Genomic DNA, 21,595 nt, shown 5'->3' with positions numbered 1-21,595 from the left:
TCAATTTACTAAGCAATGCACGTGATTTCATGTCACTCGTAGTAATTCGAATTTGGATAGTTTGAATTAGTTCAAAGTTTGTGCCCATAATAATTCGAATTGGCTAAATTCGAATTACATCCTACTAAATCGAATATGCCTCATTCAATTTAATGCCAAATCCCTATATATAGAATTCGAATTCGTTTGATTCGAATTACATTTCACCAGTCCAACACGTAACATCCAGAGAAATAAAAACAATCTATATATAGTACAAGATTGATATTGCAGAAATAGAAGGTGACCCAAATCGAATATATCGATTGGACGAAGTTGCGCACATTGCTGATAGCGTGCATGAAGAGGTTAGTAAACGAAATTTAAATTTTTATTTTATTTTTCTTTCAGAAATAAATAATTGCTAGTGATATTAAATTGATTAGAACTTAATTATTAGAATTATTAGAATGTTTAAACTTGAAGTAGTAGTTAGAGTATTGATTTAGGGGTTGTAGTGTATTAGAAGATTAGTAATATTAAATCGCTTAGAACTTGAATATTAGAATTATTAGAATCTTTACCCTTTAAATAATTGTTATAGTATTGAGGGTACCCGAGTATTGATATAGGGCTAGTTGTGTGTTACAAGATTGAAATCACAAATGCATGTTGGTTAAGGGGTGATTAAGTATGTTGACGGGTAGATTTAACAGGTTTGGATAGAATTTGTGAGTTTTTAATGTTAGAAGTTTAATGAGGTTAGAAATTTTGTGGAGTTTAATTTAATTTAATTTAATTTGGATTTAAAGTGTTGGATTAAGTAAGCATTAGAACATTTGACAGAATTTAGAATGATTAAATTTATTTAAAAAATTGAATTATGAAATGTTAGATTAATGACTTAAATAGTAGACTAACTATGTTCCGTTAGAATTTAATCTAATTTTAGTTAAAGTATTTTTTGATTAAATTATCCGTAATAGAGAATTTTGTCATTGTCATGCAGCCTCACTGCTGTATTACAAGTATGAGGAGGTAGTATGGTATGTTATTAGACGATAGGATTATGCCATACTTGCAGATGGCTGGCCTGGTCCATCTCGCGAGGCTCAACGACCATTGGTTTAGGTTGGATGAGCCATTAGTGAGTGCATTTATGGAGAGATGGCATCCGGAGATGCATATATTTCATCTGTCATTCGGTGAGTGCACGATTACGTTACATGATGTAGCCTACCAAATAGGACTCCCGATCAACGGACAGTACGTTAACGAATGTCTAACAAACTTCGAGCGATACATCGACGGTGGCCGTCTGGCATGGATTTGGTTCGAGTAGTTGTTGGGTGTGTCGCCACCACTAGACTACATCGACAAGTTCATTGTGAAGTGCACTTGGATGCAGGAGATATTCAATGACCTTCTCGAGGGTGCAGACGAGGAGACAGTCAGGTGACAAGTTTAGCACCCGCATGCATATCAGGTGGCTGCCGTACGTAGCGAGATTAGAGGACATGGGCAGATATAGCTGGAGATCTACCGCTCTATCGTGGTTATGTAGGTGCCTATGCCGTATGGCCAACAAGTACATGGTTAAGTTGGCAGGTTCACTGCAGCTCCTCCAACCATGGATCTTCTGGCAATTTCTTTGACGCTTTTCACTAGCCCTTGGGGACGAGGTACCCAATTGATTACTAGTTGTTTTCTTTGTTCCTATTTTTTCGATACTTGTTGATAACATATCTTGGGTGGCAGGTGGTCAGGTCGAGTGAGAAGGGATCTCGAGTTATGCACTGCAGACTGAGAATAGATTTACTTCATCCTGACGATGTGAGATTCATACACTTTAGTGTTTTATTCTTCAGATATTTTGTGTCGTTACTGGTCATGATGACTTATTTCGACCTAAATTCTCTTTTCAATTCGCTTGGATGTCGTACAGCTCGTCAAATGTCATACAGGTTGTGCATCTGGAGATACTAGAGTCACGACACACGGCGTTATAGAGGTCTGTAATGACATTGATCTACTTGGCTATCATAGAGTGGCATCAGATAGATTGGGTTCTACCACAATTTGGAGGAGTACAGCATCGGCCACCACCTGCATTGAACATCTATTTCTTGATGTCAAAGGATGGCAGAGACGGCGATCGATGGTTTCCCACTACCTTACAGAGTTGGCACACTCATTGGACCAACAGGGCGCAATATATCTTATGGTTTGATGTTGTTCCTGATCCAAGTCCCTCTCATGCATACTTAGCCAACCAAACCCTCTTGTAAGTCAGTCTAAAACCAAAATGGGCATCTGTCGCATTCTGCATTTACCTTGATCGAAACGGCAGCCTCGACTCTAATCATAGGCAGTATGAAGGTCGAGATCACATGGTAATCAAGCCTTCTGTGATCACCGGATATCAAAGTGGCTAGACAAGTATGCAGTCCATTGTATTGTTTTACCTCCCAAATACCTTTGCACAGGCGGAAACTGATACTAATCAACCATGTGCACTCATTTTCAAATTCCTTACAATTTCCATGGTACTTGCGATAATCAGATTACAACACTTTATACTCAAGCCCACATTGGATGCTATAAGTCTTCACGCTCAGTACGACCTCCTCTTTATCCTATAACTACTGACCGACTTGAAATTCAGCTAGTCTTCATGTATCCTGTGTGTCTCTGGCCCCAAATCCGACAGGCACACTAGGTACCCCCTGCTATCTCATGGCATTCAAGTCCAAAGTTTAAAAGTGCAGAGGATACTGTTGAGTTCCTGAACTAGCCGCTCCACCACCCTCAGCTGGAATACTCCTCGCTATGTCATCATTGCTATCATCGGCAATCGTGGCGGGCTCCACGTCATCATCATCATCATCATCCTGCAGTGCATCTTCCAAACTATCCGGTGCTCCACCTTGTCGGGAATCCGGTATCACATTAGGAGTACCGGCTATAGGAATCGCAACATCACCGAAGGGTCCTATATCACCTACTTCTCTGTCACGAGTGTGGTTTAGATTAGCAGCGAAGGATGGGGAGGCGACCAAAACTGTCTCAGGCTCAATTACGGGCACAGATGAAGAGGCACCAACAGGCATTGAACTAGAGCATGCTGTCGTGGCTGAAGGCTGAAGATTCCGGTAAGAACCTCCTGAACTAGAGACCACATCCACAAGCTTGGCCAACAACTCAGGGGGTCCTCACCTCGGAAAATTGCCGACGACAATGGAATAGAACTTGCAAATCTTTATCGCTGCCTATGATGAAGAAATCATACTTCACATCATCCCGCAACACCGAAATCGGAATTATGTAGTATAACTTCACCCGTTTCACGCCTTGCAGCCCCAGTTTTTGAATTATCGTATTCTGAAACTCGGTGAAATTCGTTGATGGTTTGAGAAAAACACTAAGCGAATCCTTATCAGTAGATTTAATTCCAGATCGCGTTTTTTCTTAATCGACCATCTGTAGTGCACCAGAACTAAAAAACTATCATCACTAGCCATTGCATGTCACTATGACGAGGAATTCACATTCCATAGCTATTTATATACGTTTGCACTATGGTAAATCGAATTAACTTACATCTATTTATATATCTTAGAGAATACATAGTAAAACGAATTGTCTTGTGTTAATTTATTCATTAGCTGACGTGCATGTAAATCGAAGCAGCTCCAATCGATTTACTTGGCTACTAAGAGCATTGAATAAATCGAATTGATGTCATTCGATTTACTAGGAAATCTAAATATTTATGTACAAATCAAATCAAATCCCTTCAATTTGCATGCCTACCTACTAATTTGAATTAGTTTAATTCGATTTAGTACCAACAGTGATAAATCAAATATAACTGTATCAATTTACATAGAAATATCCATTAGGAACATGCACCTAACGGATTAAATTTTTGATGATTTATGTAATATCCAACCCATTGGTTTATTTAAGTTTTTTATTCATATATATATATATATATATATATATAACTTGATTATAAATATACTTCAATCATTATGTATTTTTACATAAATGACCCCATTGGTTTATTTAAATTATATATATATATATATAACTTGATTATAAATATACTTCAATCATTATGTATTTTTACATAAATGATTAATTGGTGAATAATTTTGAATAATTTTTAGTATGGTTGAAAAAATTAAGGTGGCCAAAAAATGAGTGGGAATGCAAAACCAGCGTTACAAAATCTGGGAGCTAAACCATGGTTTCCAATGTGTCACTTTCCGAAGAAAACTCCAGAACTATAACAATAACTACTTTATCATTTAAAAAATAAAAAGAAATTATTATTGACCTATGTATATAAAACCCTCCTTCTATAGAGATTAGAGATCCATTTTCTTTAGCATCCCGCGAGTTAAGCTTTGGATCGGAACTAGCCATATCAAATTAATAAAGAAAGATGAATGGTGAGAGGAGTACGTGCAAGATGGAGACAGCATTGAAAACATTGTTGGCACCATCATCACCAGAGAAGGTAGGAAGAAATGGCTCATCATCATTATCATCAACAACAACAACTACTACTACTAATGTTGCAACTAGAGTGTCCAAACGGAGGAGCAATAATAATAACATTGAGAAGGAAGAGTATATCTTCCATTTGATTTGCTGGGGCCCTTATTGGCCTTAGATATTTCCTCTTATTTTGTATTTTATGATGTTTTCTTGTATTATTATTATCTCTTCTCTTTTGCGAGATTGCTTGTAGCTAGGTGATGATCATATATCTATATAGGAGAACCACTACTATTTTGTTTATTATTTGGTTTCATATTAATTTTATATGCACTAGTCATGGAAGACTATTTTAATTTGGACTTGTATTCATTCTTAACTTATTATTATTATTATTATTAGCTAGGTGCATAAAACATAGATTAGTGATTTCATTTTTATGTAAGAAACGACAAAGGGGGAGATTCTCATTTTGAGGTTAAAATAAACTTTCATTTCAATTGGAATTCTAGACTTAGAATTTCTGATGGTCACCATTTTCAAATTATGTTTACATTGCGTGATTATTTTTAAACCATTTATCAATAATAAAAAAATTTTAATGTGTTAAAATACTAACATATTAATAAATAATTATTTGAAAATAATAATTAGATAATAAACTCTAGAAAATATGCATGGTAATTAGAGATTTTAATACGAATGAATAAACGATGGAAGGTTGTGGTAGGCTTAGAGAAGGGGGTTGAATCTATGCCTTTTTTTTAAGTTACTGCAATGACTCTTTAAAGCAAACTTTGAATTTTGATTCTGTTTGAACTCAGCTGTAAAAATTTATGAGACAATTTATTTTTGTCTCATGAATATCAGAAAAACAGAGCATTGCAGAGAAGAGAGAAGCTAACACCAGCATGTATCTTGGTTCGGTTGCCTTGTACTATGCAACCTACATCCAGTCTTCTCCACAATAATGGAGGAATTTTTTACTATAGTTAAAAGTATTACATACACCAATTCCACAGGATTGACACAATCCTTTCACACTCAAGTTCTAACCTAACTTGACATTGGCTATGCTAATACCTAATTCTTCACTCTTAGTGCTAACCCAACTAAGAAAGGGATACCTTACAGGTACAAGATACAAGACACAGACATACCTAAAGAAATCTGAAAATAACTCTAGACTTTTCTCTCAAGTGTATCACTCAACCTCTTTCCACTCATGGCTTTTACTTGAGCTCTCTCAATATGTCTTTTCACTCAAGAAATTACAGAAAGATAAACATTGAAAAGTAAAATACAATCTGTAAAACATGAAGGAGATTGACTTCATCAACAGCCTCTTAGCTATGTGATAAACCTAATTTACATGTCTCTGATTCAGTTCTTTATTTTTAGCGGAATGCTTCTTTGAAAGAGAGCACTGTCCAAGTAGAGAAACTTCTTCAGAGAACTTCTTCACAGAACAAAACCTCAATACTCTGGGTTATCTCTCCTTGCTTCTGAATGAGTAGAAATCCTCTTTTATCTCGTTGCATGTTGCTGGATTCTTCTTCCTAGGTCAACTTCTTGAGCACCGTGCTTCACCAATCCACAAACTCACTTTTTCTCATTAATCCTCAGATTATAAACTTTGCTTCTGACCTTCTGATACGTGAGCATCTTTCCTATCTTTTCCTAGTGAATTTGCATCTAACTTGTTGAGTTTAATTAAGAATTAATTATATTTTAGCCACTATGGATGCTATTTTAAGTTTTGTGCAATTTTATTCATTTTAGGTAGCATTCGGATGGATTTGATGAAGTTTCTGCAGAGAAAGAGAAGAAACCAAGGAGATGACTAGCGAATACCGACGCGGACGCATGGCTCACGCGACCACGCGGAATGGAAAAAATCGCAATGACGCGATCGCGTGCCTGACGCGAACGCGTGGACTGGAATCTGCACAAATGACGCGAACGCGTGATCAACGCGTCCGCGTGACTCGCGAAAAAGGACCATCGACGCGTGCGCATGACCGACGCGTACGCGTGACATGCGCCACGTGCAGAAAACGCAGAAAGACGCTGGGGGCGATTTCTGGGTTGTTTTGACCCAGTTCTTAGCCCAGCAATCACAGATTAGAAACTGCAGAAGGGACAAATCAAGTGGTCCCCAACCCATCAGCTGAAGACTTGTTAATTAATTCGAATTTAAATTCAAATCTTATTAGAGGAAAAGATATTATGTTAATTTTAATTTTAGAAATTTGATTTTTAAATTATTAGGATTAGTTATAAAAGGGATTCCAATAGGGTGGTTTCAGAACAACATTCCACAACATTATTCCATACAAATTTACATTCCATATTCCATGAGCAATTAATCCTCCATTGTTAAGGTTAGGAGCTCTGTCTATTGTATGGATTGATAATATTAATTTTCTATTTTAATTCATGTTTTGATTTATATTTCAATAATTGTTTTCGTTCTTTATTTTATGAATTTGGGTGGAACGGAAGTATGACCCATGTTCTATTTGAGTTCTTGTATAACTTGGAAAAGCTCTTTACTTAAACAATAGCTTGAAAACATATTATCCTGAATTTCTAATTGTTTGTATTTAACGGGATACGTGACATATAATACCTTTATTTTTGGATAATTAGGATTCTTGTGGCATATAAACTAGAATTTGATCATCACCCTCTAATTGGAATTAATTGACCAAAGAATTGGTAGTTGATGAATTTTAGAGGAGACTAGAAAGGTCTAAGGAATTAGGGTCTAGTCACAAATAGTTTGCCATGAATTAAATCTTACATGATTAAAATTAGTTAATAAGAAAAGTCAATTCAAAAAATAGATAACTCTGAAGCCTTAATTGATTTCTCAATATTTTATTCCTCACCTATTCACATGCCTGTCTTCAAACTCTTCTTTATTGTTTAATGCTTTTGAACTCTCAATTACTCTTTTCTGTTTGTCTAACTAAGCCTATCAAATACTATTGTTGCTTAATCCATCAATTCTCGTGGGATCGACCCTTACTCACATAAGGTATTACTTGGTACGATCCGGTGCACTTGCTGGTAAGTTAGTGGGTTACAAATACTGCACCACCTTCTCTTGTTGACCGAAAGCCATAAAACAGCAACCTCAAAAATCTTTCAATGGTAAACCTGATCTGAGCCATTGAGAAGCTACTTGGTCCCCAAGAATCACTTGTGACCGTAGATACACAGCAGGTTGAAACAGAAATCAACTTTCTCTTGTATGCCATTTTCGGACTTGCAGAGAGATGGGAAGAAGAGAGGAAAGCAGTTTGCATGTAATAGGAAATGGGTTACCTTTAACCTTTACCTAAACTTGATGTGGTTTGAAATGGTTGATTAGATTTCTGCCTTTCAAACTTAATCTTTCTCTTTCTTTTTTCTTTGGTTATCAGCTTAGGGAATAAACTTTTTCTCTCTCTCTCACTTTTCTGATTCTTTGACCAACACACAAAAGTGAACGTTGCTTGTGATGTGAGATCAACTTGGAGGGATTTGTTGCTAGCGGGCTTGGATCGGGTTTGATTCATACAACTCGTTTGGCCCATCTGATTTCTTTCTTTGTTTTTCTTTGAGCTTCGTTTATGTTATTAACCCACTAGCCTTGTTTTATTTTCCATTCACTTTGGACTGCTGTATTGATTTGTTTTGGTCTGCAATAATAAATAATTAAATATTCAGCCTCATGTAATTATAAATAATCAATATTAATTATATTCTTTGCCCAACAAAATAATATTTATCATCATTAATTAATTTAGTTAATTTCTTAACTCAACAACGATAATTCCATATCTTAAAAGTAAAATTTAATAGTTTCATTGTCTATAATATTCTCTTATTCAAAGCTTTGTATGTACTAAATATCATTAGTTGGTTAAGGCTTTGTTGGTTTATTATTTCAAATTAATAAAAGAAAAATGATAGAAGGTTATCAAAAATTTTTTTGTTATTATTTTTAGTCATTAGTTTAATTTTTTAAATTAATAATTTAACAATATATTTTAATTTATATTTTTAAATATTAATAATTAATTGATAATAAAAAATTTTAATAGTCATCTAACATTCTTCTTAGTAAAACCATGCACACATTATAAGAAGATATGAATTCATTTGTCATTAAAAATCAATTTTACCTTTAATAAAGAAGTTGTTGATGATTAATGCAACGAGGATCAGGGCGGAGGTAGAAATTTTTTTGAGAGAGGCCAACATAAAAAATATAAGTTAAGAAGAGAAAAAAATAAAAAATTAAAAGGGAATTAAACTAAAAAATTATAATTAGACTTATATATACAAATTATTAATTTGGGAGGCTATTGCCCCTTTTCTCTAACATGCCGAGGATAGAAAGTAACAATTAAAAAAATTTATAATAAAAATATGTGTCTTATATCTAATATTTTCATAAAAACTTTTTAATATGATACTAAATAGTGAATACATATATTTTATGTATGATTGTGAATCAACGTATTCTTTTAAAATTTATCTCTTACTAAACAAATGATAAGCATATATCACCACGTAAATATTTTTAATAGACATAGACATCGAAATACAACAACATAACATGACCAACACTATGTGTTTAAGAGTTATGAAAGAAAAAAAAAATTAAGTAAAAAAAGTACAGATAAACAATATAAATATTGAATATCGTGAATAAACGGTTTAAAAAAAAGTTAAATTAATCATTAAAATTAGATTCTTAATTTATTAGAATAATCAATTTTTGAATTTAAATTATTAGGGTTAGGCAATGTAACCTCTTCCATCACATCACGTTTCCATTCCATCTCAACCCTCTTCCTTCTTCCTTCAATTCACGTTTTCTCTTTCCACCACGCCACGATAGAAACGGCACCGTAACTTCAATGGGATCAACCTCAGCACCGTTATCAATCAAGACCTCAACGCTCTTCACTTTCCCTTTCAACGCAACCCAATGCAAGGCGGTTCATCCATTTTGGTCCCTTCCATTAACGTCCGCTCCATCAACTGTCAAACAGCTTGCCATCCTGTGCACGTCCCCTACCCTTATCGCCCGAAACAGTATGTCCCCCCAACTCAGCAAATCCCCCAACTCCACGTGTCCATTCTCCATCGCTATCGCAAATGCTGTTTTTCCCACTCTATCCACCACACGCTTCACATTGCACCCACATTCCCCTAACAAACTCGCCATGGCTCGCAACTGCCCCTTCGGCGCCGCACAATGCAACAGCGTCTACCCCTTATTTTCACCTTGGTGTGGTCAACCCATAATATGATGGATGGTCATTTTAGTAGGTATGTGGATGATTATTTTAATTCTTATGTGGATGATTATTTTATTGGAATGGGTTTAGTTAGATACAATTAAAGTATGCTAGATGTCCAATTCATTGGGTATACAGATGATTATTTTTATTCTTAAATAGATAGTTGTAAACCCCGGTTAAATTAGTAGATAATTAGTTAATAAATTAGTTTTTAATAAGGAGGATTAGAAATGCAAATATTATATCAAAATAGGGTAGAGCTCATCGAAACGAGAATTTTGACACTAATTTTGAAGAAAACGGTCCAAGATTGGACCGAAAGGACCGAACCGGTTAAACCGGACCCGAACCGGGCTGTCGGTTCAACCGGACCAGCCCTTTTAAGTGAACCCAAGCCCTTCATCCCCTTCATTCCAACAGAAACGAAGCTTTCAGCTTCCAGGGGAGGGAAGAACGAGAAAAAATCCCGTAACCCTCACGTTACTTTCCAAATCCCGTAACTCCTCCGTTCGAGCTCCGATCGCCGCACCGTTTGCGGCCACGCGTTCACCGCGTTGAGCTCTACATTTCTATCGGAACAATTTCATAGGTAACTTGTTTAATCACTCTCAGCTTCATCTTCCCCCAATTTTCGAATTTTAAGTGAGAATATTGAATTTCTTTGATTTCTGATGTTTTAGGATCCAATTAGCTTGAGAGAAACGTTCACTCTTGCTTATGTGAAGCTTGGGTAAGGTGAGGATACGATAATTCTATTTTAATTTCATTAAATTTGAGCTTTGAGTATTAAATTGGGTATATATGTATTATGAATGTGTATTAGGTTGAAAATAAATAATTGGAGCTTGAAATTGTGAATACTGGAACTTGGAGGAAGCAGATTAGTTGAGTTTTGAGGGGCTGTCTTGGTTTTGAATAAATAGCTTTGGTCGTTACGTGGAAATCGGCTAAGGTATGGTTTAGGTTTCTTGCATTTAATATATAATGTTCTGTGAAAACTTAGGCTAGATGACCATAGGATAAGTTGGAATGCAGGTGTATGCTTAATGTTTAGTAATTTGTCGATGAATATATTTATTTGGTTGAAGTTTATTGGATAATTAGTTATTAACTAACGATTTGGTGAATTATTGATTTGAGGTATTTGTGTTAAAAGCCTAGGATTTGTGAACTATGATTCTTAGTTGAATTTTGATTATTGGATTTGAATATTGTATGAGTTTAATTGTTGATTTGAAGTAGATTTATTGTGGTGATTGTTATGATGATGAGGAAGGATATGTTGAATTGAAAAGAAAGCAGGTTTGGACCCGAAAAGGGTGGCAAAGTCCGAGTTTTAGAGGAGATGCTGCCGAAATTTTATAAAAATTAGGGATTTTGTTTAGATGATTATTTAAAAGAGATTTAGATTTAAATGTTATATGGTTTGATTTTGAGTTATTAAGAAAGTGAGTATGTTTTAAGTTTGAAGTTTGATTCTTAGAAAAGAATGAATTACGTTTTGAATTGAAACTATTGATGGACGGAATGGGAGGTGTGATAATGAAGGATAAGGATTGAATATGTTTAATGTATGATGATGAATGAGATGCAATTGAGAATGATGTGGATGTTGAGGAATTATAATTGAATTATTTATATGGCTTATGAATTTGAATAATCTGAGATACGAGATTCCCTGGATTAAGTGCCGTGGCTTGCCACCACGTGTACCAAGTTGAAAACTCGATACTCTGTTGACCCTACGACGTAAGTGTGACCGGGCACTATATAAATTCCCGGGAATGTTACCCCCATTGAGCAATATTGATTATTTGAGAAAAATCTATGCATAGACTCTTGGGGATGCACGTCGGGGGACAGTCTAAGGACAATTCAGACTTGTCGGGTTGGCTGGATAACCGACAGATGAGCCTCATCAGCCATAGGACAGGCATGCATCATATGCATATTACTTGAATTACTTGCTTGTGCTCTAATTGGGTGTAACTACCTGTATTTGCCATGCTAAATGTGTATTTGTTACCTACAGTAGTTGTAACTTTCTTGTGTTTGCCTTTATCTGTTTATTTGTCTGTGAAAATGCATGATGGAATTGGAGGTATGGAGGAATGGCAGTATAGGACTTAGATTTAAGGTTAAGTTAAGTTAGGATTAAATATTTTTAGGAAACCACCTTTTATGGCTTCTGTTTAATACTTTAAGCTCTACAATCTGAGTGTCGGCGTTCTAGGATTGCCTCTGGCATTCCCAGGACCTTATATATTATGTGTGTGGCACCTTTACCATACTGAGAACCTCCGGTTCTCATTCCATACTATGTTGTTGTTTTTCAGATGCAGGTCGGGAGCCATCTCGTTAGGCGTCTGGACTCTTAAAGCGGAGGGGTTACTGGATAGTGTTGTTGTATAGTTTTGTTGTACAGTGATGTATATATATGTACTTAGCTTTCTCTCCGCATAACTTGTCCTTTTTGATCCTCTTAGAGGTTTATGGAGAGGCAGGATTGTGTGTATGTACTTTTGGGTTTTGGATATGTATGTATATATGTGTAAATATTCTCCGGCCAGTCTTGACTTCGCAGGCTGAGTTAGGAGCTTGTTATTTTGTATCTTTGGCACTCTATTCCTACTTCTGTTATCTTATGTTTGACAGTTACAGTTTTCTTAGCATGCAAGTTAACTCGTTCCTTGAGCGTTGCGCTTTTATCTCGCGATTTTTATTTTTCCTATCCTTCAAGGCTCCTAGCATATTATAACTCTTCTGCTATTATATGTACTTATTTTATTTTAGAGGTCGTAATACCACATCACCTCTGTTTTACGACTTAAGCGTAAAGCTTTGTGTGGTAGGGTGTTACATTATGGTATCAGAGCAGTTCGTTCCTATAGAGCCTGAAAGACGGACTGATTGTGCTTCTGTGCATTCTCTGTATATGTGTGTATGTGCTATTAGGATATCTGATTGATATATATGGCATAAACGTTTGTGAGCATGCATTTGGAACTTAAAGCATTAGACCTGTGATATTGAGACTGATCAACTTAATATCACTTGTTTGGTGTGTATAGGGACCAGATGTCGACTCGCGGACGTGGTCGCGGGCGAGGTAGAGGTAGGACAGGCACCGTTACTCCTGTACCCACAGGGACTGATCCAGTAGACTTTATGGCTGCCTTGGGAAATATGGCTGCAGCTATGTAGGCAACAGCTGAGGCACTGGGTAATCAGATAAATCAGGGTAATCATGGGAACAATAATGATGAGGACGGTCCTATGACACTTGCTACATTTCTGAAAGTTCGCCCTCCGACTTTTAGGGGAACCTCAAATCCCACTGATGCAGATAATTGGATTCAGGCTATGGAAAGGGCATTGCAGGCCCAACAGGTTCCTGAAGAGCAATGGGTTGAATTTGGAACTTATCAGTTGCAAGGTGAAGCTCAGTATTGGTGGCAGGGAACACGACGTATCCTGCAGCCTGATGGTGCTGCGATTCCTTGGGAGGTTTTCCGGACAGAGTTCTATAAGAAATACTTTCCTAATTCAGCTAGAAATGCCAAGGAACTTGAATTAATGCAGTTAAAGCAGGGACAAATGACTGTTGCTGAGTATACCAGTAAATTTGAGGAGTTATGTCGCTTTTCTCGTATCTGTCAAGGTGCACCTGAAGATTTTGCTGAATGGAAGTGTATTAAATATGAGGGAGGTCTTCGGAGCGATATTCTGAGCTTCGTTGCCCCAATGGAGATCAGGGTGTTTTCTGAATTGGTGAATAAGAGTAGGGTGGCTGAGGATTGTGTGAGGAAGGCGGCAGCAGAGAAAGGAAGTTTGAGGGTGCTTTTTCAGAGGCCTTCAGGGAGGAACTTTGCTCTGAGAGGTAGGAATTTCAAGCGTGGAGGCTTTGTTCCGCAGCAGACTCAGGGTCAGGGTAATTATAGAAGGCCGAATATTACTGCTAATCAAGGAAAAAGGTTTGGGAAGCAGCCACAGCAGGATCTGAATTGTCAGAAGTGTGGAAAATATCATCCTGTAGTTCCGTGTAGATTAGGACTTGGAGTGTGCTATTCCTGTGGACAGCCCGGGCATATAGCCAATAATTGCCCTGAGAAGAAGAAGTATGAGACTGGTAGGGTGCAGCAGCCGGGGAGAGTATACACCACTTCTACCATTGGTGCTGAGGGATCTGAGACACTGATTAGAGGTAATTGTGAAATGGCTGGTAAAATCTTAAATGCTTTATTTGATTCAGGAGCAAGTCATTCATTTATTGCATTTGAAAAGGCCCATGAATTAAGATTGAGAATGGTGGTCTTAGGTTATGATTTGAAAGTATATAATGCTACTCATGAAGCTATGGTGACTAAGATAGAATGTCCACAAGTTCCCTTTCGAATACAACAGCGTGAATTTGTGCATGATTTGATTTGTTTGCCTATGACTGGTCTTGATCTTATTTTGGGATTGGATTGGTTATCCAAGAATCATGTTTTACTTGATTGTTCTGAAAAGTCAGTACAGTTTATGCCGGAAGGGTCAGAAGCACCAGTTGTGGTGAATAGTTACTATTTGAATTCTATGATAGTAAACTGTTCTGGAACTGAATGTCAGGGTATTATGTTATTAACTGCGGGAGTATCAGGTGATGATCAGAGTTTAGAGCAAATTCCGGTTGTATGTGAATTTCCAGATGTGTTTCCGGATGATATTAATGAATTCCCACCTAACCGAGAGGTTGAATTTGCAATTGAGTTGGTACCTGGATCCGGTCCAATTTCAATTACTCCTTATAGGATGTCGCCTTTAGAAATGGCTGAACTGAAAGCTCAGCTGGAAGATCTGTTGGGTAAGCATTTTATCCGACCAAGTGTTTCTCCGTGGGGAGCGCCAGTGTTACTGGTAAAGAAGAAGGATGGGAGTATGCGGCTGTGTGTCGATTATCGGCAATTGAATAAGATCACTGTGAAGAATAAATATCCGTTGCCTAGAATTGATGATCTAATGGATCAGCTACAGGGTGCCAGTGTGTTTTCTAAGATTGACCTGCGATCCGGATATCATCAGATAAGGGTTAGAGACGAGGATATTCCGAAAACTGCTTTCAGAACCCGTTATGGTCATTATGAGTATACAGTGATGTCTTTCGGGTTAACTAATGCCCCGGCAGTATTTATGGATTATATGAACAGGATTTTTCGACCGTATCTGGACAAGTTTGTTATTGTCTTCATTGATGACATTCTTGTTTATTCTAAGACTGAAGAGGAACATGCTGATCATTTGCGAACTGTGCTGCAAATTCTGAGAGATAGGAAGTTATATGCTAAGTTATCTAAATGTGAGTTCTGGAAGAGTGAAGTGAAGTTTCTCGGCCACGTGGTGAGTAAGCAGGGGATAGCTGTGGATCCTGCTAAGGTGGAAGCAGTGATGAATTGGGAGCGACCAACTTCAGTGACAGAGATCAGGAGTTTCTTAGGTTTGGCAGGGTATTATCGCAGATTCATTAAGGGATTTTCACAGCTCGCCTTACCTTTAACTAAATTGACTAGGAAGGATACACCTTTTATCTGGACTCCGGAATGTGAAGAGAGTTTCCAGGCATTGAAGCACAGGTTGACTACTGCACCTGTATTGGTATTACCTGAACCAAGTGAACCGTTTGAAGTGTATTGTGATGCATCTCTGAAAGGGTTAGGGTGTGTTTTGATGCAGCACCAGAATGTTGTAGCATACGCCTCACGGCAGTTAAGGCCGCATGAGATGAACTACCCGACACATGATTTAGAACTTGCTGCTGTTGTGTTTGCTTTAAAGATTTGGAGGCACTACCTCTATGGCGTTAAGTTTCATGTTTTCTCAGACCATAAGAGTTTGAAGTATCTTTTTGAGCAGAAAGAGTTGAATATGCGTCAGAGGAGGTGGATGGAGCTTCTGAAAGATTATGATTTTGAATTGAATTATCATCCAGGAAAAGCGAACGTTGTGGCGGACGCTTTGAGTCGAAAGTCTTTATATGCAGCTTGGATGATGCTACGGGAGGAAGAGTTACTGAAGGCATTTCAAGGTTTGAATTTGGGAGTTAGAGAAGAATCTGGAATTTTATGTTTGAGTCAGTTACAGATTTCAAGTGATTTTAAATCAGAACTTCTGAAGGCTCATCAAGATAGTGAAGCGTTACGTAAGGTATTACCAGCAGTTGAACAGGGAAAACAGTGGAGAATGTCAGAAGGTCATGATGGTTTATGGAGGTTCAAGAACCGGATTATTGTGCCTGATGTTGGAGACCTACGACAAAGTATCTTGAAGGAAGCTCACAAGAGCGGGTTTTCAATTCACCCAGGGAGCACTAAAATGTATCAGGATCTGAAAGCGATGTTCTGGTGGCCAGGTATGAAGAATGATGTGGCATTGCATGTATCTAAATGTTTAACGTGTCAGAAGGTTAAGATTGAGCATCAGAGGCGAAAGCCTTTGGAATTCGAAGAAGGAGAACATGTCTTTCTGAAAGTTACACCAACCACTGGAGTGGGAAGAGCTATTAAGACCAAGAAACTGAATCCCCGTTATATTGGACCGTTCGAGATTCTGAAGAGAATTGGACCAGTGGCTTATAGAATTGCCTTACCGCCATACCTTTCGAATTTGCACGATGTATTTCATGTATCACAGCTTCGGAAGTATACTCCTGACGCAAGTCATGTTCTAGAACCAGAACCAATCCAAGTGAGAGAAGATCTAACACTCCCAGTAATTCCGGTGAGGATTGATGACACTAGTGTTAAACGATTACGAGGAAGGGAAGTATCATTGGTAAAAGTAGCTTGGAGACGAGCTGGTATCGAGGAACATACCTGGGAACTTGAATCAGATATGCGAAAGGACTATCCACATCTCTTTTCAGGTAACTATATTTGAATTTTGAGGGCAAAATTCTTTATTAGGTGGGTAGGATGTAAACCCCGGTTAAATTAGTAGATAATTAGTTAATAAATTAGTTTTTAATAAGGAGGATTAGAAATGCAAATATTATATCAAAATAGGGTAGAGCTCATCGAAACGAGAATTTTGACACTAATTTTGAAGAAAACGGTCCAAGATTGGACCGAAAGGACCGAACCGGTTGAACCGGACCCGAACCGGGCTGTCGGTTCAACCGGACCAGCCCTTTTAAGTGAACCCAAGCCCTTCATCCCCTTCATTCCAACAGAAACGAAGCTTTCAGCTTCCAGGGGAGGGAAGAACGAGAAAAAATCCCGTAACCCTCACGTTACTTTCCAAATCCCGTAACTCCTCCGTTCGAGCTCCGATCGCCGCACCGTTTGCGGCCACGCGTTCACCGCGTCGAGCTCTACATTTCTGTCGGAACAATTTCATAGGTAACTTGTTTAATCACTCTCAGCTTCATCTTCCCCCAATTTTCGAATTTTAAGTGAGAATATTGAATTTCTTTGATTTCTGATGTTTTAGGATCCAATTAGCTTGAGAGAAACGTTCACTCTTGCTTATGTGAAGCTTGGGTAAGGTGAGGATACGATAATTCTATTTTAATTTCATTAAATTTGAGCTTTGAGTATTAAATTGGGTATATATGTATTATGAATGTGTATTAGGTTGAAAATAAATAATTGGAGCTTGAAATTGTGAATACTGGAACTTGGAGGAAGCAGATTAGTTGAGTTTTGAGGGGCTGTCTTGGTTTTGAATAAATAGCTTTGGTCGTTACGTGGAAATCGGCTAAGGTATGGTTTAGGTTTCTTGCATTTAATATATAATGTTCTGTGAAAACTTAGGCTAGATGACCATAGGATAAGTTGGAATGCAGGTGTATGCTTAATGTTTAGTAATTTGTCGATGAATATATTTATTTGGTTGAAGTTTATTGGATAATTAGTTATTAACTAACGATTTGGTGAATTATTGATTTGAGGTATTTGTGTTAAAAGCCTAGGATTTGTGAACTATGATTCTTAGTTGAATTTTGATTATTGGATTTGAATATTGTATGAGTTTAATTGTTGATTTGAAGTAGATTTATTGTGGTGATTGTTATGATGATGAGGAAGGATATGTTGAATTGAAAAGAAAGCAGGTTTGGACCCGAAAAGGGTGGCAAAGTCCGAGTTTTAGAGGAGATGCTGCCGAAATTTTATAAAAATTAGGGATTTTGTTTAGATGATTATTTAAAAGAGATTTAGATTTAAATGTTATATGGTTTGATTTTGAGTTATTAAGAAAGTGAGTATGTTTTAAGTTTGAAGTTTGATTCTTAGAAAAGAATGAATTACGTTTTGAATTGAAACTATTGATGGACGGAATGGGAGGTGTGATAATGAAGGATAAGGATTGAATATGTTTAATGTATGATGATGAATGAGATGCAATTGAGAATGATGTGGATGTTGAGGAATTATAATTGAATTATTTATATGGCTTATGAATTTGAATAATCTGAGATACGAGATTCCCTGGATTAAGTGCCGTGGCTTGCCACCACGTGTACCAGGTTGAAAACTCGATACTCTGTTGACCCTACGACGTAAGTGTGACCGGGCACTATATAAATTCCCGGGAATGTTACCCCCATTGAGCAATATTGATTATTTGAGAAAAATCTATGCATAGACTCTTGGGGATGCACGTCGGGGGACAGTCTAAGGACAATTCAGACTTGTCGGGTTGGCTGGATAACCGACAGATGAGCCTCATCAGCCATAGGACAGGCATGCATCATATGCATATTACTTGAATTACTTGCTTGTGCTCTAATTGGGTGTGCCTACCTGTATTTGCCATGCTAAATGTGTATTTGTTACCTACAGTAGTTGTAACTTTCTTGTGTTTGCCTTTATCTGTTTATTTGTCTGTGAAAATGCATGATGGAATTGGAGGTATGGAGGAATGGCAGTATAGGACTTAGATTTAAGGTTAAGTTAAGTTAGGATTAAATATTTTTAGGAAACCACCTTTTATGGCTTCTGTTTAATACTTTAAGCTCTACAATCTGAGTGTCGGCGTTCTAGGATTGCCTCTGGCATTCCCAGGACCTTATATATTATGTGTGTGGCACCTTTACCATACTGAGAACCTCCGGTTCTCATTCCATACTATGTTGTTGTTTTTCAGATGCAGGTCGGGAGCCATCTCGTTAGGCGTCTGGACTCTTAAAGCGGAGGGGTTACTGGATAGTGTTGTTGTATAGTTTTGTTGTACAGTGATGTATATATATGTACTTAGCTTTCTCTCCGCATAACTTGTCCTTTTTGATCCTCTTAGAGGTTTATGGAGAGGCAGGATTGTGTGTATGTACTTTTGGGTTTTGGATATGTATGTATATATGTGTAAATATTCTCCGGCCAGTCTTGACTTCGCAGGCTGAGTTAGGAGCTTGTTATTTTGTATCTTTGGCACTCTATTCCTACTTCTGTTATCTTATGTTTGACAGTTACAGTTTTCTTAGCATGCAAGTTAACTCGTTCCTTGAGCGTTGCGCTTTTATCTCGCGATTTTTATTTTTCCTATCCTTCAAGGCTCCTAGCATATTATAACTCTTCTGCTATTATATGTACTTATTTTATTTTAGAGGTCGTAATACCACATCACCTCTGTTTTACGACTTAAGCGTAAAGCTTTGTGTGGTAGGGTGTTACAATAGTTGTCCTTAAGTGCCAATGAGAGTCCTTGTTGACGAACTAGCGGCGGTGAAAAGGATTCTTGTAACACCCTAATGCTTTTAAACTAAGTTAAGCTTTATCTGGATTATATTTAGTAGCTGATATTCAAAATCTTACGAAATTTTTAAAGTAATATGAAATCTTTTTATATAATAATTTACATGTGTAAAAATATTGAATATCTAATTTTTATTAGAATAGTTATTAGTTGAAAAATATAAGTGAATTTGAAAATACTAACATGAAAAACCAGTGTGCTAAACTATGAAGGCACAACAATGACAAGCTTTACTCATACCAAATAAAAAAGGAAACATCATAGTTACAATTGCAATCAGTCAATAAGGATAAAACACGACACATAGAAAATCCTAATTCTCTTAATTTGTTTAAATATGACTGAAACAATCGCCTATTCTTCTTTCTTAAGATAAACGCTTAATGTTTCGTATCTACGTTCTTGATAGCTCGCTCCTAATAGCGCACTTGTCTTTTCACCTCAACTGAGTAGTGTATGTGCCGCATCCTTCCTGAAGATGGTACGGAGAGAGGGGTGAGAAATAAAAGTTTCTCAGTAGTTTATCTATATGGTGTCATCGTATCCATCCCCAACCACTCCGAGTTTTAAAATAAAAACAGTGATGATGCAATGTTGTTCAATTATTATTTTAAAAAGTCTTGATTAGTCGGAGTGGTATGACTTTTAGATGCTTCTCATTTACTTATGTTATCACATGTGTGATGCATACAAAATGCCTATAGCGTTAAAACATGTAAACTCATAAATCTTAGTTTGATGTTCTCGTAGGCCGTAAAGTAAGGCAAAATAACTAATAAATAAGAGAAAAATTGTAAACAGAATATATTTGAATAAAATAAAGATCTTAACCAGTATCATAAGTCAAACAAAAAGGAACTTTGTATAAAAGAAAGATCTTTGAATGCAATAACAAATATAATCATAAATCAAAAAAAGATAAAAGAAGAACAATCATGATCACACTTTTCATTGCACTTTTCATTACTTTTTCTCGTATCTTTTATGGAAGGTATTGAGCTCAAACCGGTATAAAAAGTGGGAGTCCCCTTCCCTTACCGAAGGTTCTTATCCCAAACATTTTGGCGATCACCTTCCCTTACCGAAGGATCATTCTCTCAGTTTAATTTACAATCAAGGTTATTTAGACATACACAAGAAGGGAGTCATGTCAACAAAGATATATTATTATATAAAATTGATGAGATAGTCCCCTTCCCTTACCGAAGGTTCTTATCCCAAAGGTTTTCCGATCATCTTTCCTTACCAAAGGATCATCTCGATTATCTTATCTTTGAGGTCACTTTCCCTTACCGAAGGATCATTCCCTTAATTCTTTAATGCACATAAGATTGTTATATAATGCATAATGGGTATGGAGAAAAGAAACATTATATCATGACGTGCAATGCTAACATATATATTCAAAAATATTTAAGATATGACATATAAAAATTATCACAAAACCCCCTACCTCGAATAAAGTTCCGATAGGTATTCCGATGCAAATAAATGCAGTTGGTTAGTGAAGAGAGACTTGTTCCATATCTAGACTTTGTGTATACTAAAATGTTTTGTATAGAAAAAGGGAATAGAATAAGAAGGAAGGATCAAATAACTCTCAGGTATGTACAGATTATGTTAGGAGGCATTTAGGTGAAATCTTCAATCTGAATCGTCACTTTGTGAGCCCTATAACGTTTTATACGTTTGGAATTTGGAAATATCTATTAGAGACAAATTTATAGATAATTGAATTAGCTTTAAAACTAATTTTAAACGAAGTCAATCGGATAACTACAGCTTGAGATATTCCTGAAATACTGTTAGTATATCAGGCTGGCTGATAAGAGCATGATAACTTGTAACCGATTTATTTACCTAATTTAATTTGAATTTGATTTTATACTGAACTTAAGGAATAGAACTAGTATTCTTATCTTTTCATATAACTAAATATCATTCAAATATAATAAATGTAGAATTAATTATGACTATATTTTAAAAAGTTGTTTATTGTCGGTTAGAGATTTACTACCACTAGTATTTTCATATGTTTAAATTTTAAATTCAAATCTTAAATCATTATAATTTTAATT

At 36.6% G+C, this 21,595-nt stretch overlaps 1 protein-coding gene across 2 annotated transcripts; it reads left to right on the top strand.

Moving 5' to 3' along the window:
* Positions 1-10,197: 10,197 nt before the first annotated feature.
* On the top strand, positions 10,198-19,244 carry LOC140181541 (uncharacterized). Of its 2 annotated transcripts, XM_072225380.1 has the most exons (7): positions 10,198-10,377; positions 10,469-10,523; positions 10,612-10,740; positions 12,860-16,689; positions 17,256-17,310; positions 17,399-17,527; positions 18,912-19,244. In XM_072225380.1, exons 4-5 carry the CDS (start codon positions 13,065-13,067, stop codon positions 17,264-17,266), a joined length of 3,636 nt encoding a protein of 1,211 aa, XP_072081481.1. In that variant the 5' UTR covers positions 10,198-10,377; positions 10,469-10,523; positions 10,612-10,740; positions 12,860-13,064; the 3' UTR covers positions 17,267-17,310; positions 17,399-17,527; positions 18,912-19,244. The 2 variants fall into 2 exon arrangements, 1 of the variants encoding a protein (XP_072081481.1); XR_011876285.1 differs by lacking the exons at positions 12,860-16,689; positions 17,256-17,310; positions 17,399-17,527; positions 18,912-19,244 and adding an exon at positions 12,125-12,413.
* Positions 19,245-21,595: the final 2,351 nt, after the last annotated feature.

The sequence above is a fragment of the Arachis hypogaea genome, chromosome 18, assembly GCF_003086295.3.
Source record: "Arachis hypogaea cultivar Tifrunner chromosome 18, arahy.Tifrunner.gnm2.J5K5, whole genome shotgun sequence".
NCBI classification, from domain to species: Eukaryota; Viridiplantae; Streptophyta; class Magnoliopsida; order Fabales; family Fabaceae; genus Arachis; species Arachis hypogaea.
This window is presented reverse-complemented; position numbering and strand designations above follow the sequence as displayed.

Bases quoted from the DNA above. Each gene is read 5' to 3' on its own strand.
- LOC140181541 (XM_072225380.1), top strand. From the start codon at position 13,065: ATGACACTTGCTACATTTCTGAAAGTTCGCCCTCCGACTTTTAGGGGA.